This window comes from Candoia aspera, chromosome 7, assembly GCF_035149785.1.
Source record: "Candoia aspera isolate rCanAsp1 chromosome 7, rCanAsp1.hap2, whole genome shotgun sequence".
NCBI classification, from domain to species: Eukaryota; Metazoa; Chordata; class Lepidosauria; order Squamata; family Boidae; genus Candoia; species Candoia aspera.
The window spans coordinates 32,403,066-32,430,069 of record NC_086159.1 but is presented as its reverse complement, the minus strand read 5'-3'; the positions used below and the strand labels follow the sequence as shown (position 1 = coordinate 32,430,069).

General features: G+C 35.9%; 1 protein-coding gene across 4 annotated transcripts in view; it reads left to right on the top strand.

The window, feature by feature from the left end:
- The first annotated feature begins 12,177 nt into the window (after nt 1–12,177).
- The window catches only part of ATF7IP (activating transcription factor 7 interacting protein), a 136,328-nt gene continuing 121,501 nt past the window's right edge, over nt 12,178–27,004 (top strand). Inside the window, exon 1 of one of the 4 annotated variants that reach the window (XM_063308585.1) lies at nt 12,178–12,286. Coding sequence is in view for 1 of the 4 variants with exons in the window: in XM_063308583.1 (XP_063164653.1) it covers nt 24,732–24,748 (17 nt within the window). In the remaining 3 variants the exon portion in view is untranslated. Of the gene's footprint in view, nt 12,287–12,547; nt 12,748–24,609; nt 24,749–27,004 lie in introns of those variants that run through there. The other 3 variants (XM_063308586.1, XM_063308587.1, XM_063308583.1) reach the window with 3 other exon arrangements.

Here is a 27,004-nt window from a genome sequence, read left to right as displayed (position 1 = left end):
TTCTTTGGATTCTCCAAACTACCTTTCAGCTCAAAGCCACAGCATGAAAGGGTGCAGGGAGAGCTACACAGTAAGTTACTGTGGTGACAAAAACTCTACTCCCACCTCCCCTTTTCTGGAATGTAGACAGACAAGCTTGATGTAGTGTATTTAATTTCTCCCAACCAAACTTCCTAGCTTAATTTTGACTATTAACATTTATGTCGCTCTTCTATTGTTCCTAGAGTAGGCATGGATGGATGGATGGATGGACGGATTGACAGACAGATGGACAGCGTAATATTGGAAGACTGTAAAGGTACCTATTCTTGGTAGCAATTCCAGGATAAATTCTTATGCCTGAGTTTGAACTGCATGTTAAGATTTGCTTCATCATGATTGGATCTCTGATCCCTTGACATCAGCAGCTAAGTCATGCTTTAAGGATTAAGAGCAGTATTGGTTTCTCACTTGACACTTCAATTATGAAATATCTGTACACTTTTCATTAGGAGCCAAACAGAAAACAGTATTTACATCAAAAGAACTATGCTGGGATTATGATCTTGTTTTTCACAACTAGAACTTTCAAAAATATTATTCCAGTTATATTTTAATGTTTGTAGAAAAATCATTCACAGGCAGGTTGCAACTTTTTGTTTGTGCAATTTTTTCATCGTTTGGAATCAGCAAATTAGGGATAATGAGTCACAGCTAGCAATAAAAAACCCTGCTTTATTCTCTGAAACTGGAAAACTTGTGTTTTGTTTAAGAACTGAAGGATTACAGGCCAAACCATGTTACAGTAATTGCATTTTTTAAGCTGTAAGTTCAGTAGGGGCTTTTTTTTTTTAGCTAGCTAGCTAGTAGGGTCAGGACTACATTATGGGGGCTTAATCTTTTCCCCCTGCCCCAAAAGCCTCTCCACCCCCAATAAAGCTTCTTTTTACCTTCTAAAATGTTATGTGATAGAAGAAAATAGAGTGGGAAGGATGATCAAGAGCTATCTGCTTTGGACTTCCTTTCATATACAAGACACCGCAGTGACAAGTTTTTCAAAATGCCAATTGTTTCTCAGTATGCCTATGACAATCTGTATAAAATCATACATGCAGTGAATGTAAGGCACCCTTATAATTTCAACAGTACATGATACCTGAAAGTCTATTTTTCTGGATGCCAACGGCATCTGTGCACCCTCCCCCGTCCTGCAGCAGCCACTCGTGCACCCTCCCTGGCCATTCGCACACCCCACTTGCTCCCTCTCCCACCCAGCAGCAGCCACTTACCTGCCTGCCAGCCTGCTTGCGAGCTGCCTGGGACTTGCAAATTCCTGCCAGCTTCCCCACTGACTTTGGTTGTTGGAAGCCAACAGGAAGTTGCGGGGAGGTGCTCGCTTAACGACCCAAGATCCTTGCTTAATGATGGCAACAGGGACTGAAGAGATTGTCATTAAGTAATGAGGTCATGTGACATCAGGTTTATGACATCTCTTAGTGACAGAAATTCCAGTCCCATTTGCTGTTGTAACTTGAGGACTACCCGTACTCCCATAGCTGAACATGCAGATGATTTGTAAGTTCTAGTCTTGAAAAGTCAAGGAGCACAATAAAAATATGAAATTGATATTAAATCTAAAGACGACCAAACTAATGACAACAAGTACAGCAACCAGCCTTAGAATTGACAATGAAGTTGAAGTGGTGGATATCTCCAGTCTTTGAGATCGACTATCAACAGTAAAGGAACCAGCAATCAAGAAATACACCGCAGCCTAGCATTTAGTAGGGTAGCAATGAAGACCTTGGAAAAGATATTCGGGTGCTGTGACATGTCTATACTTACAAAGACAAGAATTGTGCAGGCAATACACTATAGAAGCAAAACTTGAATTTTGAAGAAGCAGGATAGAAGGACTATTGACAGTTTTGAACTTTGGTGTTGGAGAAGACATCTGAGAAAAACACAGATAGCCAAATCAACCAAGAATTCTCACTTGAGGCATAAATGATCAGGCTCAAATGATCAACATTATACAGAGCATGCTGTCTTCAGAAGTCTATAATGCTGGGAAAGGTGAGAAAAAGAAGACAACCAGCAGCAAGGAGGATGGACTTGATGACAGTGGCAATGGATACTCTGTTGGAAGACTTGAAGGGCCAGGCTGGGAACAGGTAATTTTAGAGATCAACTTATATGGTTGCTAACTGTTGATACCAATTTGATGAAACATAATCAAAAAGGCTAGAAGGGACCTTTGTAATCACCTAGTCCAACAGGAATCAACCACTGTAGATAGCCATCCAGTGACAGTTTAAGCATGTCCAGCAAAGGACAGTTTAGTACTTCCCAAGGCAACCTGATCCACTGCTGAACAGCTGGTATTATTAAGAACATTTTTCTAATGTCCAACCAAAATTTATTTTCTTATAATTTCAACCCACTGTAAATAGCCCTAATGTAAAAGATGTATTTTGGTTTTAGAGAGAGTTCACTTGCTGGAATTCTTGTAATACTTGTACAGTCTTCTTAACAAAGTTTGCTAATGAGGACTGAAATTCATGCTTGGGAAAAATATTTATTTTCAGTTCAGGCAGAACCTTCTAATTCCTCATCCAAGTCATTTATAAATATGCACAACACTACAGGGCCTGGAACTGCTATATGCCACTCAACACTTTCCTCCCACTTTCACATGGAGACACTGATGGACACTCACTGGGTACGATTTCTTCAACCAGCTCAGAATCCATTTAATGGTAGCATAGTCCATTCCACCTTTTGATATGTTCTCTATTAGAATCTCATGGGAGACCTTGCTGAATGCTTTGCTAAAGTCAAGGTACACTATGTGTACTTGTCAGCCCTATGAGGCAGACTAGACCAAGAAACCAAGAAATTTACATTGGCTGTAGTAACATAAACTTGTAAGTCTAAATATGCTTCCTCTCCTCCCTCTTATATATTCATGTGAATTAGGGGCATGTCTGCTGAAACGTTTTTGTAATCTACCCCATCATTTGGATTCAAGCAATGTTTTCCTTTTTGCTTTGGTAATGGATCTTCTCTCTTTCCTTCAAGGTCATCCCCTTTATTCACTACATCACTGCATTTTTATGGTCAACTGAACTAGTGGTGATATTTTCTAAATCCTCACAAACCAACTGCTTAGTAAGTTTTGCCTACTATTGATATCAAGATGATGGATCTGTAGTTATCCAGGTCTCCTTTTTCCCTTTTTTGAAGATAGGAACAACACTTGCCCTTCTTCAGTCCTCTGAAAGTCTATGATTTATCAAAAACCACTGAGAAGGGGCTCTTAGAAAACATCTGCAAGCTCTTTCAACACTCTAATTTGTCTTATTCTGAAGACTAAATTTGGTCAGGTAGCCAGATGGTCACTACCCCTCTCCTTACTTATCCTATCTCTTTGCCTTTTTTCAGTTGTACTGTTTTAGGTACATTTTAACATTCCTCTTTGGGAAGTCTGAAACAAGGTAAAAGTGGAGCACTCTCGCTGTTACCAGTTTTTATCTTATATTCTCCTATAGAGATGCCACCCTACCCACTCTTAAAATAAATAATTTAGTGGGAAGAACACAGTGCAGTCTGGTAGTTTCTGACAACTGTTCAGCTAGCTGTCAAATTTCAGATTGGTCAACCAATCACACAACACAGCTGGCCAGTGGGAAGCATCAGTAGGTTTCCTCAGAACAATGCTGGTCACATTATTTGTGGCTAAGAGGTATAGGTTACCTATCCAAGTTTTCAGGCAAGCTTTTATGATAATCAGGCCAATGAGACAGCTCTTCTAAATTTTATTTTTAGCCTGCTTTGAATAGGCTCAAAAACAAATTGGATAGTATCTAGCAAACATTCTGACAGAAGTCACTGGGTATCTGAAGGTACCTTTCCTCCAACCAATGTCTCAATAATTTGTACTAGAATTTTGTATTGATAAATATCACTACTTGTACAGTTTGATCATAAATCTCTGGTCTTCTCAAGCTCAATTCTCTTAGTCTTTAGCATAATTAGCATATTGTAAATTAATTATAGAATTAACTAGTGTATCTTTTAACAATGACCCCCCTACTCGGGGGGTCTGCAAGATGTTGAAGAATAATTGAAAAATGTTTTATCTGCTTGGCTTGCACTTCTGTTTTTGACAAATAAATTATAATTTTTTGACTGAAGGCACAAACCTATGCAATAGAAGATTTTCATCTTTCACTTCCCAGGCCTAAATATATGGGAAGGATGAATGGTGAACCTGAACCAGGGTATTGTCATCTACTGCAGTTGGAACAAGGATAATTATAGTAGAAATTATGTTTATGCAGATTTGTAGAAAAAACAACAACAACAAAAATTAAGCAGCCTGTCAAAATTCCTTTCTCCTGGTTATTCATGGAGAGGAGGGTATTTTATTTGCAGTTACACAGCACAAAGAATGTCCAATTTTGCAGTAACTTTTAACATCTTGAATCAAAATGTTGCTGTAGTGTAAAGGATTCCTGCAGTGTTTCACTGAACGCCACCACCTTTACTTCTAGCGTTAGATTTTCCTGCTAATTTGCCTTTTTCCCCGTTTTTCCTTGTCTCCATATTAAGCACTCTTTCTGTGTCCTTCAACTCAATTCTTTCCCCTCCCCCAGTCATTCCAGTTGTTGCTTTCCTAGCTCTCTATGGAATGCTCCTGCCTTGAAGCCCTCATGGTTGCTAGGCAACATTCCTCATTTTGCCATGTGGCTAGCTGCCATGGCAACATCTCCCCATTTCCTTTTTTTTCAGCTGTTTGCTACCATAGTACTCCTGTCAATGCAACCATCTGTGGCAGGGAGCAGCCAAAACCTACCATAAATTAATTCTACTTTTGCCTTGTTTTGGTGCTTTGCAATAGAATATCTGATGCCTTGCATAGTAATGTGTTTTCTTATTGTCAAATACTTTTTTTTATTTTTAATTTTGGTTGCTCTCCAATCAAAGTAATGCTCCTCATTACATTAAATTTTGGAAATATTTTACAATTCCTGTCTATATGGATTCTTAAATAAATTCTTGGAGGCAGATTCCTTTTATTCCCATTTCACTGATTTGGGCACTGGCACAAACATAAATCATGTCTGATTTAGGCTTTGATCAAGATCTTCAAATTCAGAATCAATACTTATTTCAGTGAATCAAACTAACCAATATGTTGTCAATGACAGTATATAAACTTTAATTATGAAGAGCTTTGCAGAATTAGCGAAAGCCCAAAATTAACAACAAAGTTATTTAATTACACATGCTGCAGTTTTCATAATCTATAAAACAAATAAATATAAATATGAAACTCCAGACATTATAATGCTGTCTAAACTCTGACCTTTGAGTTGATGTTTATTTTTATAACACTTTGCAATTATCTTCTAATTTATTTATCTATGAATCCAGATATCAAGAAAGCTCCTTTCCTCCTTATATGACATTTTGAATTGTCATTGTATATAAGGTCAATGAGAGCTATCAGAAAATGCACACGCATAGAAACAAACATGTGCTTAAGGTGGCAATTCTTAGGAGTTAAATTCAAACAAATTCAGTGGTCATATATTTGAGTAAATATGCAACCACAGTATATATATCAATGTGCGGCCAATGCTATATAAAAACATGCAACTATGTTTAAAATGAAATTGAATACAGAAATATTCTTTGGTACTTTGGAAAACATAATTCAAATCAATAGCAGTCATTTTTCTATTATTTATTATGCAGCTCTCAAAGGTACAGGGACAAAAAGATTGGCAACCCCCATAAATAATCTTTCTGAACACACTCCATTTTTGATGCTCTATTTTAAAAAAAAATTACAGTATTACCTATATTGCTTGCCATAGTTAAGGGTTGGGCAAATGTTTGTTTCTTGGGGGGCCACAATTAATATTTTATTGAGGAGGGAGTTTAGATGGGGTAATAATTCAAAAAGCATGGTTGAATTCTTCTTGACGGAATATAGTATTCTGTGTCTTCTCATGGCCTGAACAAAACCAAAATATAGCAGAACCCAAATTCTCACTTTGAGTTCAATAGCACCTTCTCTTTGCTGAGGTTTTAAGTTTTAGCCCCTTTGAGTTTTAGAGCAACTGTAAAACCTAATTTGTCAAGTGTCTGGATGCACTGATTCTTCTGTAGCCATTTATGTATCATATCCTCTGGGCAGTTTACAATAAAAACACCTAATAAGAAAGCAAGATCAGATAAAATGACAGAAACAAAAAGGGAACAAGGCCTGATGATTAAAAAAAAAATCCCAGAACAACTCTTCATCAGCACTAGAACTCTGCACAGGACCAGAACTTCAAGGCTCACTTAAAGAATAGCAGTGTCGGGGCAATATGGACATCTGGAGGGATACCCTTCCAGAGGGCAGGCACCACGACAGAGAAGCCATGCTTCCTGGGACCCATCAAGTGACATCATTTCAAGGATGGGATCCTGAACATACCTACTTTGCCAGAACTTATACGGCAGGCAGAAATAATGAGAGAAATGTAGTCCTTCAAGTAACCAGGCTCCATGACAAGAAAGACTATATGTCACAAGCAGCACCTTGAATTGTATCCAGAAGCACATGGGCAACTAGTACAGCTCACACAACAGAGCCATATACCATATGACATACTGAGGCACACCCATAACTGTCCACGTGGCCACATTCTATAGCAGTTGCAGCTTCTGAATGGTCTTCAAGGATAACCCCATACAAAGTATGTTACAATATTCCTAATGTGAGGTGATTAAGGTATAAGTGACTATGACAAGGGAGTCCCAATCCAGAAAAGGGTGCAATTGGTGCATCAGATGAATCTGGCCATAGCTGCCACCTGCTCTTTAAGCAGGAGCTAAGAATCCAAGAGCATCCCCAAATTGTGTGCCAGTTTTTTCTGGGAAAGTACAATCCCAACCAGAAGTAAAGATAGCAAATCCCTAGGACCAGAAGGAACTGAGAATCTATAGCCTTTTCCATATTTTGGGAGTTAAGCTTATGCCTCTTCCTCTCCATCCAGATCTTCACTGCGAGATACCCTTGATAGCATTGCTAGGTTGACCTGGTTCAATATATGAAGCCAAATATCATCAGTATACCAATAATATTGGACCTTATTTTATTGGATGGCATTATACAGAAGTTTCATTTGGATGTTAAACAGAAGAGATGAGAGTGTCCAGCCCTGATGCACCCTGCAGATAAGGAGTTGAAGGCTCCACTCTCCTCCCTGTCAACACTGACTGGAACAAGCCTAAGAGAAAAGAGGAGAACTATCATAACACTGTGCCTCCCACTCTCTGTGGCCAGCTCAGAATGATATCATGACTGATTGTTTCAAAAGCCAAGATGGTTGCATCACAGACATCCTGGCCCCGCCAGAGTTCATCCACAAACACGATCAATGCTGTCTCCATATTATGTCCTGGCTTGAAACCCAACTGGGAAAGATCTAGATAATCCACTTCATCCAGGACTCTCTGTTGTTTATTTTTATGTTTTTTGTTTCTGTATGTTATTTCTACAATGGAATTCCTTTCAGTTTTCAAAAAATTGTTATAAAAGAATTTCAGATGAACAGATAACATACAGTAAATCATGTTGAACAAAGATTGCTATCACCTAGTTAAGCCCTGGTTATATTCTCAATAAAGAATAAACATGCTTGCTCTTTTGTAAGCAACTGAAATGAAAGTAAAGAAACTAAAATCATTCTACAGAATCTCAAACTGGAAAATATGTAAGAAAAGTAATGATTCCAACTAGATGTTTAACATTTGCAGAGTCCATCTAGACTGTAAAAAGCTGATATTGTTATCAATCTGATATAGTCTGAATATTTGCTCTTACATTCTTGTAATAGCTCCACTTGAAAAACAAGATAATTAACCATTTTAATTTGGCATGAAAATATATAGCTAGCCAAAGAGGACAGTTCCCAAAGAGGACATTTCCTTGAAAGCTAGAACAGTTTCAGAATTCTTTTTAAGCATAAACTTCACTCACTAGTTCAGATTTCAACTATTAATCAGGATGGCCTCATACAAAGTATTCTCTCAGTCCTCAACTTGGAGGTAATGGGGAAACTGTAATTCTGGACTGTATACCAGGCTTATCATATGGCTTCCAGATTTCATCAAATGTAAAGCAGATGCACAGTCAACTAAAATGGTATGCACATTACTATTAATACATAAATATGAAATATTTATATTTCTTAGTCCACACACATTATTTAGTTCCCTAAAATATGCAGTTTCTTTTTGTATCCAATTTATATGATAAATAGAATTTTCCATTTTTCATGAATTTTCGCATGATAGTTCTTTTATCAATATGCAATATCTTCAAAAAATTTATAGCTCCTGTAGTTCTTTAAATTCTATCCAATTTTCAATATATTTCTTAAATTTTAAAATCATGAAGAGAGTTTATATTCCAAACGAAATCTTCTAAGGGCCAAATACAGCTTAAAGAAACACTGCAGTTGGTACTAACTAGATTCACAAATTGTCCAGAATAATAATAGATAGGTTATCACATTTTTTAAACAATGACTTGAACAAGCTGTAGAGCCTTGGTTCAAGAATTATGCTAAGCTACAAACTATATTATACCTAACCCTAACCATGGTTAAAACAGATAGTAGTTTAGCCTGCTGGGTCAATCCCAGAATGCACTCTCATAACAGAAACAGACAATGTTTTTGTTTTTTAAAAAATTCTGGCTCTTGGGCCCAAAAAATATCAACTCCTGCTCTAGAGCAATAAAAGTAATTTTGGTCTAAGTTCCAACCTGATGCCCAATTGGGATAAGCTGTGGAACAAAGCATGTTTTTTTAAACTGTATGCATTATCTCACCTTCTTACCTCTGCTATTATATCTGTTCTCACAGGATATTTAGGACATAAATAGACACACTTATATTTTAGAAAGGGTGGTTAGCATTGCCTTTTTATTCTGAAGAAAAAGCAATTTGTGGGCAATAAAGCAAACAACCATAAACATCAATCTTCTTTTTCCTTCTAGAGCAGACAATGAAAGGAACAGGAACAGGAATCCCACCCAGTTCTATCACCCCCTAAATAACATCTCATCTAAACTGCCATTTCAGGGAACAAGCAGGGGAGTCTGCAAACAAAACAAGACAGCACTGCTCATCTTCTCTTACTTGTTTTCCTCCAATAGTACAGCACAGGGTGAATGTTTAATGAGAATACAAGTAGGCATCATTAACTACCCACTCAACATCCCCCTTAATAATGTAGTGCATAGTGTGCAATTATCTCACCTTCTCATTCATTTTCCTGAGTTGTGTATTAGTACAAATTAGCCTCAAGGAGTCCAACCCTTTACACAAACCAGTGAAAGAAGTAGAGTTGGCAAATGAAAATGGTCCTCTCATTTCTCCAAGAAGCAACAGCATTTTACTTACTTACTTCTCTGGATGACTAACTCCAATCCCTCCCACCACTACTTCTGCCATTACACTACTCAAATAGGATATAGAAACAGGAAGAATGGTCAAGAGGAGACAGCAGATGAGCAAGCAAAGGTACTTGTCTAAGAAAAGAAAAGCTGAATAATTCCATGGAGGCAGGGGTGCATTTGTCCCACATAAGGAAACATGACAGGCTCCAATCTGAGATTTTGTCAATTGTTAGTTGTGCCCACTGACAGAAAGAGCCAACGTAAGCACACTATGCATTATCTACTAGGAAAAAATTCTGGATAATTTATTTTTATTTATTTCAGTATCTATATCCTGTCCATTTCCAACAAATCTAGGAAGCTCACAATAATAAAAACCCACACAATAAAACAGAAAAGTATTTGACATAAAACTTCCAAATACCATTCCCAGCCTGTCAGGCTAAAAACAGACATTTAGCATCCCTCACTTTTTTAATAGCCCACAGGCAAGCAAATTAATTTTATGTAATCTAATTTAAGACCCAAATGCCTGGTGGAACAAAATGGCCTTTACTGCCATCAAAAAAGATAGCAATATCAGGGCTATACAGACCTTTTGAGGCATACCTGTGTTCCATCATATTCATTCTTCAACTTCCCCCAACTTAGTGTGTCCTATGTTTATGTTCAGCTGCTGCTCTTACAAACAGCAACCTGTTCATACATCCTTTCTCTTCTGGCTTCTGGAGATGAAATATGCAACAAATGAAAAGTAACACCTGCTCCTATCTACTTTTTTCACACACTTGTAGGCATTTGGCTTGCTCATTTACTTTTCTCTTTGTAGAGTACAGTATTGAGAGGCGATCATCAGTGACTTCATCATCTTACTTGCTTCCCTGAATTCACTCTATGAGTAGCATTATGGTGGTACTTTTATCCAGGAAACAAATCCTTCCCGTTATACCATACAGAGCGAGAAAGAGAGCGGGGGCGTTGGTAGCATTTAATTATTATTTATCCTGTCTGTATTTTGTACAACTAAAGACAGTGTTTGTGGACTCAGGCATTCTTTCTCAGGAGAAAGTATCGGTTGCCTCATCACTAGCTGCTTACCAGCTCTCTTCCTCTGTAGCACTATTGACTCAATAATACCCACCTCTTGGGTGATACAGCAAAATTCATTGAGATGGGTGTGGGTGGAACCAAGATGGTAGCCTGCTTACATGGTTTCTACTTATTCTCTTACTGAATGGATGAATGGGCTAGATCTACTAGTCTTTCCAAATCAGGGGAAGGGGAGAGCAAAGTGCAAATGAATGAGCTGGAGGTTATTTTTATTTCCATGAACAACTTTCTATGCTGCATTTTCTAGGAAGCTAACAAACAGATGACAAATGTGTCTGTGCCTTTTCATAATACCTCTCGTCCTCTACATGCTTAGAGTTGGTGGCACTGGTGGAGAAAAATACCAAGTTTCTGGCTACTTAGTTTCATCCCTACCTCTAACCTCTCCATTTCCCACTTCTACCAAAGGTCTAAATATTAAACATTTAACACTTATTGTTTGATTTCACTCCATCAACAGATTAATTTAAAACAGGAGTATTAAGTCCTTTTACTCAAATAAGCGTTTAAGGTAAATGTGTAGCTTGCCCCTACAGTATTCCTTAAGATAGCACTGTTGCAGGCAATGCAGTAGGAAGGGATATGTGGAAGAGGAGGCTTGTGGGAAAAGGGTGTGAGAAATCAATGTACAGAGGAAAAATAAGAAGCTGCTAACAGAGCAAACAGGATATGTAGAGGAATAACACTGTTATTTAGCCTTTTCTGTTTCCCATTTAGGTATAACAAAATGGAGCAGCTGTGAACTGTATCAGATTCCCTAGCTGAAAATTATTTTAGCAACTAAACACCAAAATGCAGAGAAATAAACACTGTGCTTACATGTGCTGGATAAATAAATTCAGAAATAAAAACTCATAATTAAAGCTATGCCCCAACATCCTATTCATAATGGATAAATAATACACCATGGATGCTTACAACTTGAAAAATAATAATTGAGCTAGAGATCTTATTTTACTTAGCAATAACCCTAACTGAACTCAAATTTACTTGTTTCTAAGTAGAGATTGTCCAGAAGGACATAAATGATGTTCCACCTATGTCACAAGTAACAGCTCTATGGCACCTTAGTTTTAAAAGTTACCTCCAAAAAATATTGTATCAGCATTATTCACTTCTTTTGCCATGGTAACAGGGAAATTGTAAACTGATACTGAGGACTAGTGACTCCTCTGAAACAGTATAAAACATGAAGCTTCCCTTCAAGAACACGTTGATTTCAGAGACACAGCTACAGCGAAGTAACTCCAGCTGATCCAACGGAGATACAGTTTAGACTACCTCTGTCAGCTTTATAAACGGTAGCAGCACTTTCTCCTGCTACCGCTTGCGTCAATCTCCAGCTTAACAATCAAAAAGATCTCCCGTTCCTCCTTAACTGCCTTATCAGCTATCTGCCGCTCAAACCAGTAATGTCCTTACTGCAAGAAGGGGAGGAGTTTACAGCAAAATATGCTAAGTAATTGTGGAATATTTGCATAACCGTCGAAACGGCCGATCTGCGGATTGGCCGGCGAAAAAAATGCAGTTCGCACGTCCGCCCCTTCAGCTTTTTTCGAAGGAGGCGTGGCCAAAAGAGAGTGGGAGGAGAAATCACAGCTCATTTGCATAACGGCCCAGCACATGCTGTAGGCTGTTTTTTTTTTTGAATCAGCAGCGGCGGTGGAAGCGGACGGGAGCACTTGTAGCAGCGCTCTGAATCACTGGCGGCGAAGAGACTTCTACCCGCAGGTACTGCTGCAACCCCAGAGGAGAGGGAGGGAGCGGGTTTCTGGATACAGATCAGGTTTTGTGTTGGAAACGGTGGCAGCCAGCCGCAGCTAGTTTACCACAAAACCATCTAAAACAATTCTCCTGAGGCATCTTTTATGGGGACTTTCTCCCTTTTGTCGAATCCCTCCGACTTGCCTTGCCCAAATCGCTGACACGGTGAAAGATTTCCGGAGCCTTCACTGCTGCTTCTGGCGGTACTTTCTGCTCGCTCCTTACCCCCTCCCACCGCTGGTCTGTGTGGGTGGCGGTTTCCTCTATCATCGCAGGAAGTACTTGTGCCTGAGCATGCGCGTTGCATAAGCGCGCCTGAAACCCTCGTTTCTACTGTTCGCTGACGAGGAGGTTTTGTTTAGTGGAAGCGGCCATTTTCCTGATTTTTGAGCAGTCGAGGACGGCTAACCTAGTCTCTGAAGCTATCGGTTAGTGCTGCATTATTTTAATTTACATCTTTGCTGCTGAAGTCTGGCTTTCTGAAATTGTGTTGGCTGGGTTGGTGCTGTTTCTTGATGTTTTTATTTGAGTTAAACTAAGGTAAGTACGGTGGGACTATGCTTTTTTAACGCAGTTTTGATTATTATTTTTATTCATTAAAATGTAAGTACTTGAATGAATTAATTAGTTTTTCACGTTCAGTTTAAAAATGTCATAATTACTTTGTAGCCCTGGGAAGGAGCTGAATACACAAAGTGAAAGTACTGACAGTATTCTTAAGGAATAGGCCATACTTTATTAATCTCCCTATTCCTGCCTAAGTTGACTTTGTTGTATTACATAAAAATAACGGTTTACTCTCATTTTGCCCTCTCGATGATTGGACAACAATTATTAAAAGCTTTCCATGCTAGTAAAGGAAATTTTTTCTGTTGGGGATTGTGAGATTAAGAGTTAAACTTGTAAGGAGAGTGATCATCTTGTGTATCTTTGCAGTCTATATCGTTTTAATATATTTTAATGTTTCTGCCTTTGTTTACTTGTGCGTGTATATATACAAATGCACACATGGAACATTCACTTATGTCTGTAAGAGAAAAATAGTTGATTTGTTCTATAAACATAAATAGTAGTAGTTAGAAAAATGGTAATTAGCTTGAAATGATGTTTGCTATGGATTTTGTTCTTGCTGCTAAAAATATTTGAAGTCATTGACAAAAACATAATTTTAAAGGAGATGCAGTACTACTTGGCAATACTGCTAGAGTATGAAACAAAAACTTGGGTAGGTTATAATGCTTTAATACTCATTTATTTGTGTATTAAATAGAGACCTGTAGAAATTAGTATAATTTTGCAATTTAAAATCAAAATGCCACAAATAAATATTTCCTGGGACACTTTGTACAGATTTATTTTTTTAAATTCTGGGAAAGTGATACATAATATTATGGCAGTGTTGTCAGGTTTGTAAGTATGACAATTATATCAAAATTAACAGTATTTGAAAGTATTAATTGACTCTTAAAATTGCTACATGGCTTCTAGCTTTTATCTAAGATAAATAAAAGTGCTCCCTTTTGTTTTGCATTATCATGATCTTTTTTATTCATAAATAACTTTTCTTGCATTTATGTTTTAAAAACCAGTTTATATTATCAGCAAAGTTCTGTGAGTTTAACAGTAAATGTACTATCCAATCTGGAACATGGTAGATAATGTTGCAATGTTGCTAGTTTCAAGTTTCTGTTGTGGAAAATACAGTGCTGGTGAGTTTTAAACGGCTATATTTTATGAAACCTCAAACTATGGACACAATCTTCTCTGTGAGTAAGTTAAGGGGGTCCTACATCTCCTTATTTTGTACAGAAGGACTGGACAGTTTATTATGAAGTAATGGAAAAACTATGTCATGTATATACAGCACTCTTTCATTCTTATACATTGCAATGGAAAGAAAATTGAATGATGTGGGAATGCACATTGATCTCTTGGGGCATTATGTCTTGGTGTCTCTGTGTGCAAGAAGCACAAAGGGGAAATGACATAACAGTGCCCTACTTGGATTTGTGTGTGGGCACTATACGATATGTGTGGGGGGAAATCATGATCTGTGATTATATCAATTTGATTTTATTTCAAGTTTATCTGTAATTACAAGTTTTATAAATGGTTCATTGTTTTTAACAGGCATTATTTTTTATTCTTAGCTTTTGATAGAGAAGGATATTCTTTCTCTTCTGACTTGTTCTATGGAGGAAGATTTATTTTCTAAAAATGTATCCTTCTGTTCTGTCAAAAGATCTCAAATAGCATATGAATGATGCCAAGATTTAATATGCACAACAACTCTGTGAGGTAGGTTAGCGTTATTGATGGTGTAAGAATGGCTAAATAGATTTGATTTAATTTAATTATCATTAGGAAAAAACCTCCAAGTTTCACTTAATTTTCAGTTAATTTAGTCTCAAGCTATAATTTGAGGAAAAAGAATTGCAAATACTAATTTTTTTCTTCCATGCCAGACATGCTGGAAAAATATTTTAAATTACTTTTGCTTCCTGTTTTGTCTAATGAGGAAAAAGTGCTATCTTTAAGAGTGAGAAAAACCTTTTGCTTATTAAATGATAAGTGCTTTCTCATGCTGACTTTTTCAGGCGCCAGGTGTTCAGTTTTTAGGTATAAAGGGAAAGTCTAGTATTTTCTGTTGTTGCTGGATTAATCTGGTTCTACCCTTTTTTTTAACCAGCTGATTTGATTTTGTTTTTGTTGGAAAAGAGGAGAGACACATTCTCAATAACCTATTTTAGATTGGCTTACAATATTCTGGGTACCATAAATTATTGTCTCCAAAGCTACTCAGTGGAGTGGGGGTAACCAATCTGACAGCAAGGTTGAGGCTGAGGAAGTGGCTAGGAACAGCATGCTTAGTTTCCCTTCTGGTAAATAGGTGTTACCACAGCTGTCCCATGGAAGCTGTTTTGTGAGTGTGCTCATAAAATTCCATACGTAACAAATTGCCCATTTCTTGGAGAAGGTGAGACAAAGCAGGAGCCTCTTCTGAGTGACTCTGTTGACTAGAAATGTTTGGAGACTTAACCTCTTTCATCAGTACTTTCAAAACAATGATTATTATAGCTTTAATTTGTTTAAAATTACACTTTCAATGTTCAAACTACTATTGGTCCTCTTGTAGTTAAAAAGGAGAGTATCTGAGAAACCTTCATAAAACATATAAACCGTGTATCAGATAAGAAAAAACAAAAACTGTTATAAATCAAAATATACAAAGTACTGAACATCCCAAACAGCCTATGATAGATAGTACAATGAGATAAATAATAGTAATTATTATTTATTAATAAATAATAAATATAATATAAATGGATAATAAATTGATGTTTACCATTGTAAATTAATATCAATACTATTTTCTGAGACTCATTTTATCAACCAAAAGGCACCATCCAGAAACAATAAGGGTGTTCTATGACGTTTGTAGGGGAAATCCCAATGTTTGCAGATGTACAGAAGAAAATAAAAGAGGCCCTAGTGGGTAAAGAGGAGAATTCTAAACAGCACTTGAGGACCTTTTATTTTCAGTGCTTATGACTGCTGGCTAAAAGGAGGGAATGGAAAAGCAAGAGAATAGAAAAGAGAATGTGGAAGGTTAGAACCTTGAAAAGATGTGTTATATACATTGCAACACTTCACTGTGGTGGGAGTTATTTTAACTCAAGGAATTTTAAGTCACTGGGCTACACTAAGTAACACTAAGCAAGTGCGTTTTCTTTCGTGCAATGAAACTTCCCATTATTTCCTCCTCCTATGTCTCTTTCACATGCCCCAAAGTTGCTCTGAATCCTAATCCTCCATTGCAGCTTTAGAAGATATGAAGAAACCATTTTGCTGAAAAAGCAGTGAACTCCAATAGGGTGTCATAGTTTGATGTAAATTTAAACTGCCAACAGAAATTGTTGATTTAAATTATTATATTTTTCATGAATCGTTCTTCATACATTTCTTAAACAATATTGCAGATTGTCAATTTAAATGTTCTAATTTATAGTTCAGTGCATAAATTTACAGCATCAAGGGTGGTATATTTTGTGAATTTGGAGAGGTTTTCTTTATAAATTTTCTATCTTACTATCTCATGCACCAAACTGCAAATATGGCAGCAGTGCAGTAGAAGTAGCATGAATTAAAAGGCACACACAAACATAAGTATTTGTATTTTATTAAACTGTACAATATGATGTAATGCTCTTACGTTTTATACAATTTACTATCTATCTGCTGACTTGCTGAAGCTGTGCTTGTTTTGTTTTAATTTTCGAATGCTCTTAACTGACCACTTACAGGTGACGCAAAGCTCAGTGTCTCTTTTGTATAAAGATTGCTTAGCAATTGAAGAAACTTGGTTTCATGGTACTTGGCTAATGATTTCCATCAGTTCACAGGAAAATATTGTTCATGTGGTAAGCATGTACTGTATACCGTTATACCCATTATATCCATGAAATATGTTATGATAGAAAAACACTAAAATTAAGTCCATGTTTGATTAATAATTTGACATATTAATGTAACAGAATTATTAATATTTATTTTTCCCTTCCAATTGCCATAAGCTCTTCTGTCAAAACAAGTATCTAAGCAGCAATTTTAAAGCATGTCATACATTAAGATTGGCTAAAATAATGCTAGATGTCAATTGTGTAATTAATTGAACAAGAGCATTTTCAGTTTCTGTTGAAAAAATACAATGGTAGACTTGATCCCCATTAAGGAACTTGGGATCCCATCATTGTTTAAACGTCAAAGCTACATCAAAATGTAATTTTTATTCAGATAGTATACATAAAATAAGTATACTGCCAATTTTTGCATGACAATTATCTAATATGTCTTGATATTCTTGAAAAGAAAAATACAAGTTTAAAGTAGAAATGATCATCCTTTTTAAAAATTATATTATTTGAATTTAGGAAATATATATAGATTGCAATATACAGGAACAAAAGAAACTATGCTTTTGGGGGAATCCATAAATTATCATATATAACACAAATTACTTGACTGAGGAAAAAAAAAAGGAGTGTGGATAGTTCCAAAGAGTCATCACATATTACCCTGCAAATGAGTTTGATATTGGTCCTTTTCCAGTCAACAATCTAATGATTCCAGACTAAATACTGACAAATATTTAGTATTGTCACTGAATTTCTTCCTATATCGTAGAACAGATCCATTTAGCTTCAAAATCCAAGAGTTCATTGATCTTAAGTGTAGAACTTTTGTTTTGAAAGTTGATGCAATTGTATTTGAGAATTTGTGAAGCAGACTTTTTATTTCTCAATAAAAGTAGATAAAAACATAATTTTATATACTGATCTTTTAAAGTTTAAATTATTCAGTACTTGGCTCTTTGAAGAACATAATGCAAGAGAAAAGCAGGATATTTTAAATAGCAAAGAGAACACCGTAACCAACTCTGATTTAAGAAAAAAAAATCCACAAACATTTTTATTTAGATCATATTGAAAACTAAGTTTTTGAATATATTTAATATGAAAATATTTTATAAAGATGTGTATGTGTTATAATTATGTGAAAACTTCATAAATTATTTTTGAATATTGGTAAAAGTCTGTAGTTCAGGCAACCCATTAAATATATTATACAACGTGCAGAAATATAGTCTGTTCATTAGTGTTATATAGTTCTTTCTCTAACATTTAAACTGACAGATATTGATACGCGAAAGGTTTCACAGGGAGTCTTCTACATTGATCAGATCTGGAACTTCCTAGCTTCAACAAGGTTGCTCCATGTGTATTCAGACCTTGTCCTCGAACATATTCACATACATTATTATTAATTTATTTTATTTATTTTCTATCCTGCTTTTATTGTTTTTATAAACAACTCAAGGCAGCAAACATACCTAATACTCCTTCCTCCTCCTATTTTCCCCACAACAACAACCCTGTGAGATGAGTTGGGCTGAGAGAGAGAGACTGGCCCAAGATCACCCAGCCAGCTTTCATGCCTAAAGTGGGACTAGAACTCTCATCTCCTGGTTTCTAGCACGTTGCCTTAACCATTCACAAGTTGTTGTTTTCCATTGAAAGAGTGCTAGAGCCACCATGATAGAAATGAATTATGTAAATGTATGTTTATAGGTCTAAGCAGACTCGCTAATTTCATATGTAAATGCTGATGCCTTCCAGAGTTCTTGGGAGTAAAGTGGAATACAAATTTTTTATAAATAAAGCTGAATGAACTTTTGATAAAAAACTCAGTAGGCTGATATGATAGCTATTTAGCTGATTTGGAAATAGCACCATAAGGCACAAAACACAGAAAGTAATTCAAGTTCCTAATCAGTTAACATATCCTTAAATATTTTCATTTTGTATTCTTTACCATGTTTTTGAACCATACCCAGTGTTTGGTAAAAGTGACTGGCAGCTAGTTGATTGGAGGATCTCCTTCCCACTAAGCGTCTTAGATTATATTCTTTATACTGTGCTTTAAAATTGCCTTTTATGGACATACCTGCATTTCACTGCTGAGTTTAGATTTCTGTGTTGTGCAGGTAAGCAGTGTGGACCAGCAGAATATTCTCACAGTATGGAGGATATCCAGGTATTGAGTTTTCTGCCCTCCCCTTCAAAAAGCTATTTGAATTACATATTGCCCATCTTCTGCTCAAAAACAAATTTGTGTAGAAGTTTTTTTTTTTTTTTTTGGTCTCCATATTTTGAATGCTTTTCTATTTTATTGAGAAAAATCTTCTGACCCACTGAAAGCTAATGTTTTTAGGGGAAAAACAGGCTTTTGAGAATTGTGGACAAAATAAGATTGAAAGTCACACTTGAAAGCTATCCATCTCCTCCTCCTACAATATCGTTTAAAATAGATGCATTCTACTACAGCATATTTGCGTCTGCTGAGAGGGGAAAGGATGTTTAGAATATTATATTAGTAAAGGTACATCTAAATGGTCCTATCCTCATATTTACTGAGATAATGAAAATTGAGTAGGAAAGTAAATACAACCCTATATTCACTGATTCTTTGCTAAATAGCTACCTGCTGCTAGGCAGGTTTTTGGTGCTAGATTTCTGCTGAGCAGAGCATTTCTTTAGAATGGACAAAGAGAGTAATAGTTAAACATTGTTCCCTCTCTTCTTGCCTTGCATTAAAATTCAGATAAGACATTGTAAATCTGGCCTCCACCCGCTTAATTCTATAATTTTGAAAGGTATGATAATTGTCCAATTAAAAATTGGCTTCAATTTTGAGTGGCTATTGATAATTCCAGTGGTAATACTAGTTATTTCAATAAATTCTTAGTTTCAACAGTCTATCCTATTTTATCACTGGAGATTCTGCACTTATGTATGCTTAACTATCTTTTAAATAAAATTAGTCAAACCAAAGCTGCATGCTTTGTCTTTTGGGGGAACAGGGAGCTCATTTGGAATTATGAGATAATGTTGGTGTTCTCATAAGATGATAATTAAGGGGAGGGTACCTATCAGGTTATTTTAATTTATTGTGGCTACATTCCTGTTTCAAAGTATCAGTTATTTGAACTATTAGGTGGACCTAGGTATTACATCGTTATATTATATCAAACCATCTCATCTCAAACCTCTTGATCACTTACTGTAGGTGTGTCTTATTCTTTAAAATTAATGGTCTTAATTATACTGGATATTTTCTTAAATCTATGTTGGCATAGTGTTGGATTTTTGCATTTGTTATATGCTCATTAGAGTTTTGTTGTTTTGTTTGCTTTTGAAAATAACATAGAATCCTGTGGTTTTCCTGTCCCCAGCTGGGTTGGTTATTTATTGCTCCTTCTTGACAGAGTTATTTTTATTGCTGTGGAATGCCTACTCAACTATTAGGAAGGCTCAGTTTTTATCTGATTATCTAATCTATTTATTTGCTGCTATCACTAAAACTTGGTTAAGCCCTATAATACAGTGTCTGTTGTTACCTTTTCCCAAGACAAATTCCAACTAGTACAAGTTTCCAGACTCCTAGATGTGGTGGCCTGGTTTTATTATTTAACTGGGCTTGTACATTTATATCTTCAGTAACTGCTCATGGCTCTTGCCCTTATTAAAACTAGATGCTCTGTTGTTTTTGATTGGGCATTTCAATATTTCTGATACTTACTTTAACTTCAGTAAAGTTGTTCATTCACTGTTAACTTCTTTTGACATGAAATCGTTTGAAATTCCCTTTACTCATTCACATTATAACGTCCTTGACTTAATTTCGGTTTAAGATTTCCAGCCCACATTCTATGATTTATTCAAAGAAACTCTGACCAATTTATTGTAATTTTTTTCTTCAAAGTATGTCTTTTTTGCCTCCAATTTATCAAACATTTGTGATTAGATTACTCTCTTCTATTTCTGTTAGCTCTTTCTCTGGTATTACTCTGGCTCTTCTTTCTTCTCAGTTGACTTCATCTGAATCAGAATTGCCTGAGGTGCTGACAACAGTCTTTACATTTTGCCACCCAAGCAATGCTTGATCTTTTGGCTCCACTCTTTGAAAAGTCAGTCTTAAAAAAGAGTCTCCATCTAAAATTGTCTCCAGCTTTATGGATTGTTCATATATGTAAAGTCAAATGGAAATATGCAAAGGACATTGTGATGACTGCCTACTCAGTTTACCATTAAATTTGATTCGTACAAAATTAAGTAGAAATCTCTTTAATGGAGTGTAGTGTGCAGTACAGGGGAAAAGTTATGAATAGAAGTTCCCGTGCTTTCCCCAAGTTAAACAGTCCAATGACCTCAACCCCCTCCCCCTTCTTTGGTATGCAGCCCCCCTTTTCGTGCCAGTCTGTTCAGTTCTGTGCAGATGTCTTCAATGGCTCTGCTGGTTGACCTTGGATGCCAGAGATAGTCCAAACAAGATGCTTTCACACTCCTGGCTTGTCCCCCTCTCACTTTTACTGACTTCTACTGACTCGCAAGTCTCAACATGCATTGACTCCATTCATGCACGCGGGTTGGATGAGATGTTCTGGGAACGTTTCATCTGGGAACACGACAGACATGTATGTTGATAATTGAGATTCCTTTCATAAAGCTCTTACTGATTACTTTGCATTGCTAGAACAAGTCAGGCACTGATGCTACTTAAATCCTAATTTCCAGTCAAGCCCCTTAGAAAACTAACTTCTACATGTTCCAGTCTCTTATCGATTTCTGCCTGTGGTGCTATTGAAGGTTCTTCACTTACAGCTGAGGACTTTAGGAGATAGTTCAGTCTAAAATCAAAATGCTCTAGAGATCCATCTCTGTGCAGGGTTCATGTGTCACTGCTAGCTTCTCATTTACTTTGGTTTTGGAAGCAGCAGTAGCCAGAACAGTGTCAGAAGCTCCCTATACTTCACATCCTTTTTCCTTTTCTTTATGTATCTCTTCTTTTCTCTTACCTCTTGTTCCTAAGTAGGCTGGCCAACTGTTTGCTTATGGCAGACATTTTTCCCAACTCCCTAAAACATGCCTATTTTCATAGTCTTTCAAAAAGATAAGTTATCTTCATTGGATTCTTCATTGGTAGTTATTGAACAAATTGTTCTCTTTTAATTTCTGATATGTCAGTAAATAACCTCTCTGAACCATTACAGCCAGGTTTCTGGTAGGTCATTCTACTTAATCTGCACTGGCTTAGGTTGTGATTTGCTGATGACTAAGGTATGCCATCAATCATCAGTATTGGTGCTGTTGGACTTGTCACAGGACTCTTGATCATTGAATTCTACTATTCTGTCTGAGCTCATTAGGTGTTAATTATATGGAGTTTTTTGTCATTGTATTTCCCATTGTAGTTTTTTGATTATGAGGAAAGGTCTTTGTTTTCAACTTTTCTCTTTATCTGTGGGTGTTCCTCAGGGTTCAGTTTTAGGTCCACATTTGTTCACTTTGTATAATCTGTCTCAGATTTCTTTGATTTCTTTTTTATTATTATTATTCGCCTATCACATTTATACCAATGACATCCAGTTGTATTTCTCTGGTCTGGTCTTGGGTGAAGCAGATGATGTTCTCTTTCCAGCTGTCTTCCTGGGATTTCCAGGTGGATGTATTCCTGCCGCCTTAAACTAATTTGGACAAGACTGAACTTACTGTACTGTTTTTCATCCTAATTGTTGTTCTTTCTTTCCTCCTCCTATTTCTTTTACTCTTCAGGACTATCAACCACTGTCATCACTGGCTGTGCAAAGTTTGGAATTCTTGTCAATGAGATTTTTTTTCTAAGGCCTTTCACTGATAAAACCACAAGAATCTGTAACTCTTCTCTTCTGACATAACATTTGACCATTTCTTGCTGTTGAGGTGGCCAAGCAGTTTCTCCTTCAGTGGTGTCTCTTGGACAATTATAATAGTTTGTTGGCTGACATCCTGACTCTCTTCCCCATCCTTTGGTCCAAACTAGCACAGTCCACACTCCTCCTAAGATTTTAAAAGGCCCCTAAAACACTTCTTTTTGCAGGACTAATGATTAGGAGAGTGGAATAGTAAATATATAGTAATTATTTTTTGTGAGCCACTTGCAACAGAATTTCATTTTAATGTGCACCTTGGTGTATAGTGGAGTGACAATAAATGTTAGTTCTGTTCTGTTCTATTCTTGTCTGTACTACATTTAGTATAAGCTCATATCAAATGAAAACTAATACTAGTAATAGTAACGTTGTTCAAAAAATAGGTGCTATGTGGTCAGGATCAGTCACCAATACCTGTTTGCCAGCAAGCTTATTGATGAAGTTATGCTGTATCAGCATCTATACTCTCCATGTAAACAATTCAATTTACTTTGTCCTTTTGAAATCAGGAACACTTCCAAAAAGATTGTGGGGCCCAGAGGCATTATTTTTCTTTTCAAGAGTTGTTAGAGAGCTTCTCACTCAAAGAAACTCTAAAAAATGTTAGATGGGACATGGAATCTGCTGACACCAAGCCAAATGTCTCTGGCCATATTAGTACCCATGGGATACCAAGTTGGTTGTTCTATATATGTTGTAATCTATTTATGTAGCACTTTTGGTGTTAGTAGTTTTGCCTCGGTCTCTGAAGAATGAGAGTAAAGATTAGGATTAGGTACATTGGGGATAGAAAGACTGTGTTGCTGATCTACAGCTCTCAGCCACCCCAACCGTCATGTCTAATGGTAAGAGATGCAGGGACTGGCATTATATCAACATCTTAGTAACCCACAGGTTCTCTACCCCTGATTTAGATGATGAAAATCAGGCACCTTGGACATTTAAGTAGTACTGCATGGTATTTGCTTTAATTTTCAATATCAGTGAAAATAATTTTGGGTTGATTATTTTAATTTCTAGCAGTTCATTCTCAGGCACAGGGCAGTAAAATATGCATTGCGAATACTGAAAATAAATTTGGTAAAATAATTATATTAAGCAATGGAACTTGCTTAAGCAACTCCTTAGGATGAGAAACAACCCTCCAAAATGTCCATGATTCAGATATAGAATTTACTATTTTGAGAATACATACTTTTAGGTACATATTTTATTATTAGATTTTTATCCCGCCTTTACATATTGAGAAAAAATATTAACTTGCTTGCATTAAGACTAACCTATGTGATGGTATAGTTTGCTGTCAGTTTAGTTTGTTCTGTTCTATGTGTTTCCTTCCTTCCTTCCTTCCTTCCTTCCTTCCTTCCTTCCTTCCTTCCTTCCTTCCTTCCTTCCAGCTATAAGGTAAAATATTTCTCTAAATATTTAACAAATACGCAGGCCTAGTTATGTTATTGCAATTTACTATTTTTGCAAATCATTCGATGTGGACTAAAAATTATTGTGGACCTTTCAGTTAAAGCACTATGTTGGAAACGTGTAGTTGATTAAAAAAAAAACCTAATGCTTCCCTTTGTAGCATCTTATAAAAATATTTCTTATAACATTGTATAGTGTAAATGATTTAAGCAGAATTTATAATGCTGTAAGGAAAAAGAGGAATTGAAATCAGGCTCCTCCTGCGTAGCATTCCTTGCCTGCCAGTAATATTTGGCTTCATTCCTGTAGTCAATAATATGTGACATGGACTTGCAGCTGCTTGGATTCAGTTCAGGATTAGATATTATATCCTAAGATACTGATTGGTTCACAGAGACAGTCTTTGTGCCTTGTGAGTTTTTTATTTCTAGCACTTGTGCCATATCTCTGCAGCACATGCACTAATAGCACTAATAGTGTATACTCCATAAGGAGGGAGGTGCTTTGTGACAAGTGTTTCACACATTGCTACGTTCTTACTGGCTGAGACTGAAAACACACTGCAGCCATTTTAATCACACTTTCAGTGCAGCTGAAACAGTGCAGTCTCAAAATGGCTGATGAAATTGTCTCTGGAACAGTTTAGCATGACTCTATGCTAATGAGCAAATCTGATGCAGTCACATGTTACAGATTCAGAGGTAAGAACAATTAAGTTTTTGTTTTTCATGAATTAGTTCAGGATATATGTATTAACAAATATGAGGCTATGAAATAAAACTACTGACACAGGAGTTTTTTTGTTTTTAGTTTCCAGCTTTTGGTGAATAATTTTAGGTACTTAAGCAGGTTTGCAAAAGTCATTCTGTTGAGGGCTGGGGTCAAAAGGTCACATTAATGTAAAATTACCATAAATGTATGTAATTATTGAGGTTCAGATCAAAGAACAAAAAAAGTATATTTTTGCTAATCTTTTTATTCAGTTTTAAATACTTAAATACTTTAAGCCTGATTTTTAACCATATTCACAAAGGCTTATAAAAGGTTTAAGAATTGTATATTTACAAACATAATCATTTTTAAATTTTTCAATATCTGGAACATGATAGAACAGTAAATTTATGAGTAGCATTTAACCAGCAATGATGCATTTATATACTATGTTGTTAAAAATTATGCCTTAAGTTTTTGAATTTGCTACATTATGAACAGTATTAGATAAAAAAAAAATTTTTTTTTTAGTTCTTGGTGCATGTTCATTTGAGATACAGGTTCACTTACATAAAAAATTATGGCTTATATTCTTATTTTGTTGTACATGATTTATTAAAGATATCTTAGAGTTGCATGAGGACTAACCTAAGACTTAAATCAGAAAGGTAAGTTATAGTGCAAGTTCAGAAAGCAGATATTAAGATTGAATCCTTTTTTTTGGTTTGATTCCCGGTGTCTTCATGGACACTTGCCATGGCCTTCTTCATGGATGTTTTTCAACTCCTCAGTCTAGCATGTAGGCCTGGTATTCCATGATACTCTTTCATCCATGTGCTAAACAGGCCTGCCCCTTCTTATCCTCTGTGTCCAGAAAAGCTCGGCCAAGTGCTGCCACCTACTGAAGCAAAAAGTACTAGGTGGTTCTAATTTTTAATGAATTTTTAGGAGGATATGTTTGATATTGCTCCAGGACACTGGATATAGAGATAGATTAGTTATAAGATTGGTAGTAACATCTCATATAAATGTCCCAGTCAAAAGATATACCAGAATTGTTATTCATAAAATAAATCGTATTTTCTTTGTAGGCTATCAAAAGCCATTATTTCTTAATGAGGAAATATGCTGCACCTAAAAGGGGAAATGTTACATTTTATCTGTCAGGTTTATCCAAAATATAATTCCTTTTATTCAGTCCTGCTATAGTATAATTGAGTAGTCTGTGTGACATCTGATCTGAATACTAATGGTATCATTTTGAAAAATTACAAGCAAATGCTGCTATTTCTGTGAGGGGAAAGCAGACCACTGCACACACATTTGGGGCAAAACTTGCCTACCGCCTTTTACAGGATGTGGTCTTGCTTACACTTAACAGAATATCACTGGTGTTAGTGCAATAGGGAGGTCTCTTTCTTTCAAAAAGCAGTTCCATGAGAAGAGGCAATAGCTCTTCATTGTCACATCAAGGGAATCAAACCATTCCTCCACCATCCTTTTAAAATTAATGGCTATTACATTTATGCATTCTTATATGTTTAATTAAAAAGCTAACTTGAGGAAGTTGAGAGTATATGTTAGAGGGCAAATTTCCCAGGAGAAAAATGTGCATTATTATAAAATATATAATGAATATGTTTCAATTTCATTGTTGTACTTTGAGTAAGATTTCTATGTGAGTTAGGCATTTATTTATCAGTGCATAGCTTTTGAAAGGATAAATGGTCTGGCAAATATGATAGTTATAAAAGTAAACAGTAAAAATATTAGTGATAAAACAAGATCTATTACAAAATATATATTTAGTTATTTTACATATTTTATGAATAATGACAGTCTTTTTGTTGATAAATTTCAAGGAGGTTTTGCAAAATCATCAATTTATAAAAAGAAATAAACTTCCTTCATATATTTAATAAATTTTACTTGTGTTCCACTTATATTCCTTTATGAAATATTCTAGATGGTTGCAATTTTAAGTTGAACATTTTTCAAATATTAGCTATATTTTACTTTATTACCCAAAATATCAAAAAGAATGTCTATTCTAAACCTAGAACTTTCCATAATTACTGCAATCCAATGGAAGTAAACAATTAACAGGAAGCAAGGTAGAATTATTTTGCTTTGTACATTTCCATGTTGTAAAATGTTTTCTTTTTCTCCAGTGTTTTGTAGTGTTTATTTAATTAGCATAAATACTCTACCATTCACTTAGTAGTTATTTTTTTTAGGATCTTAGA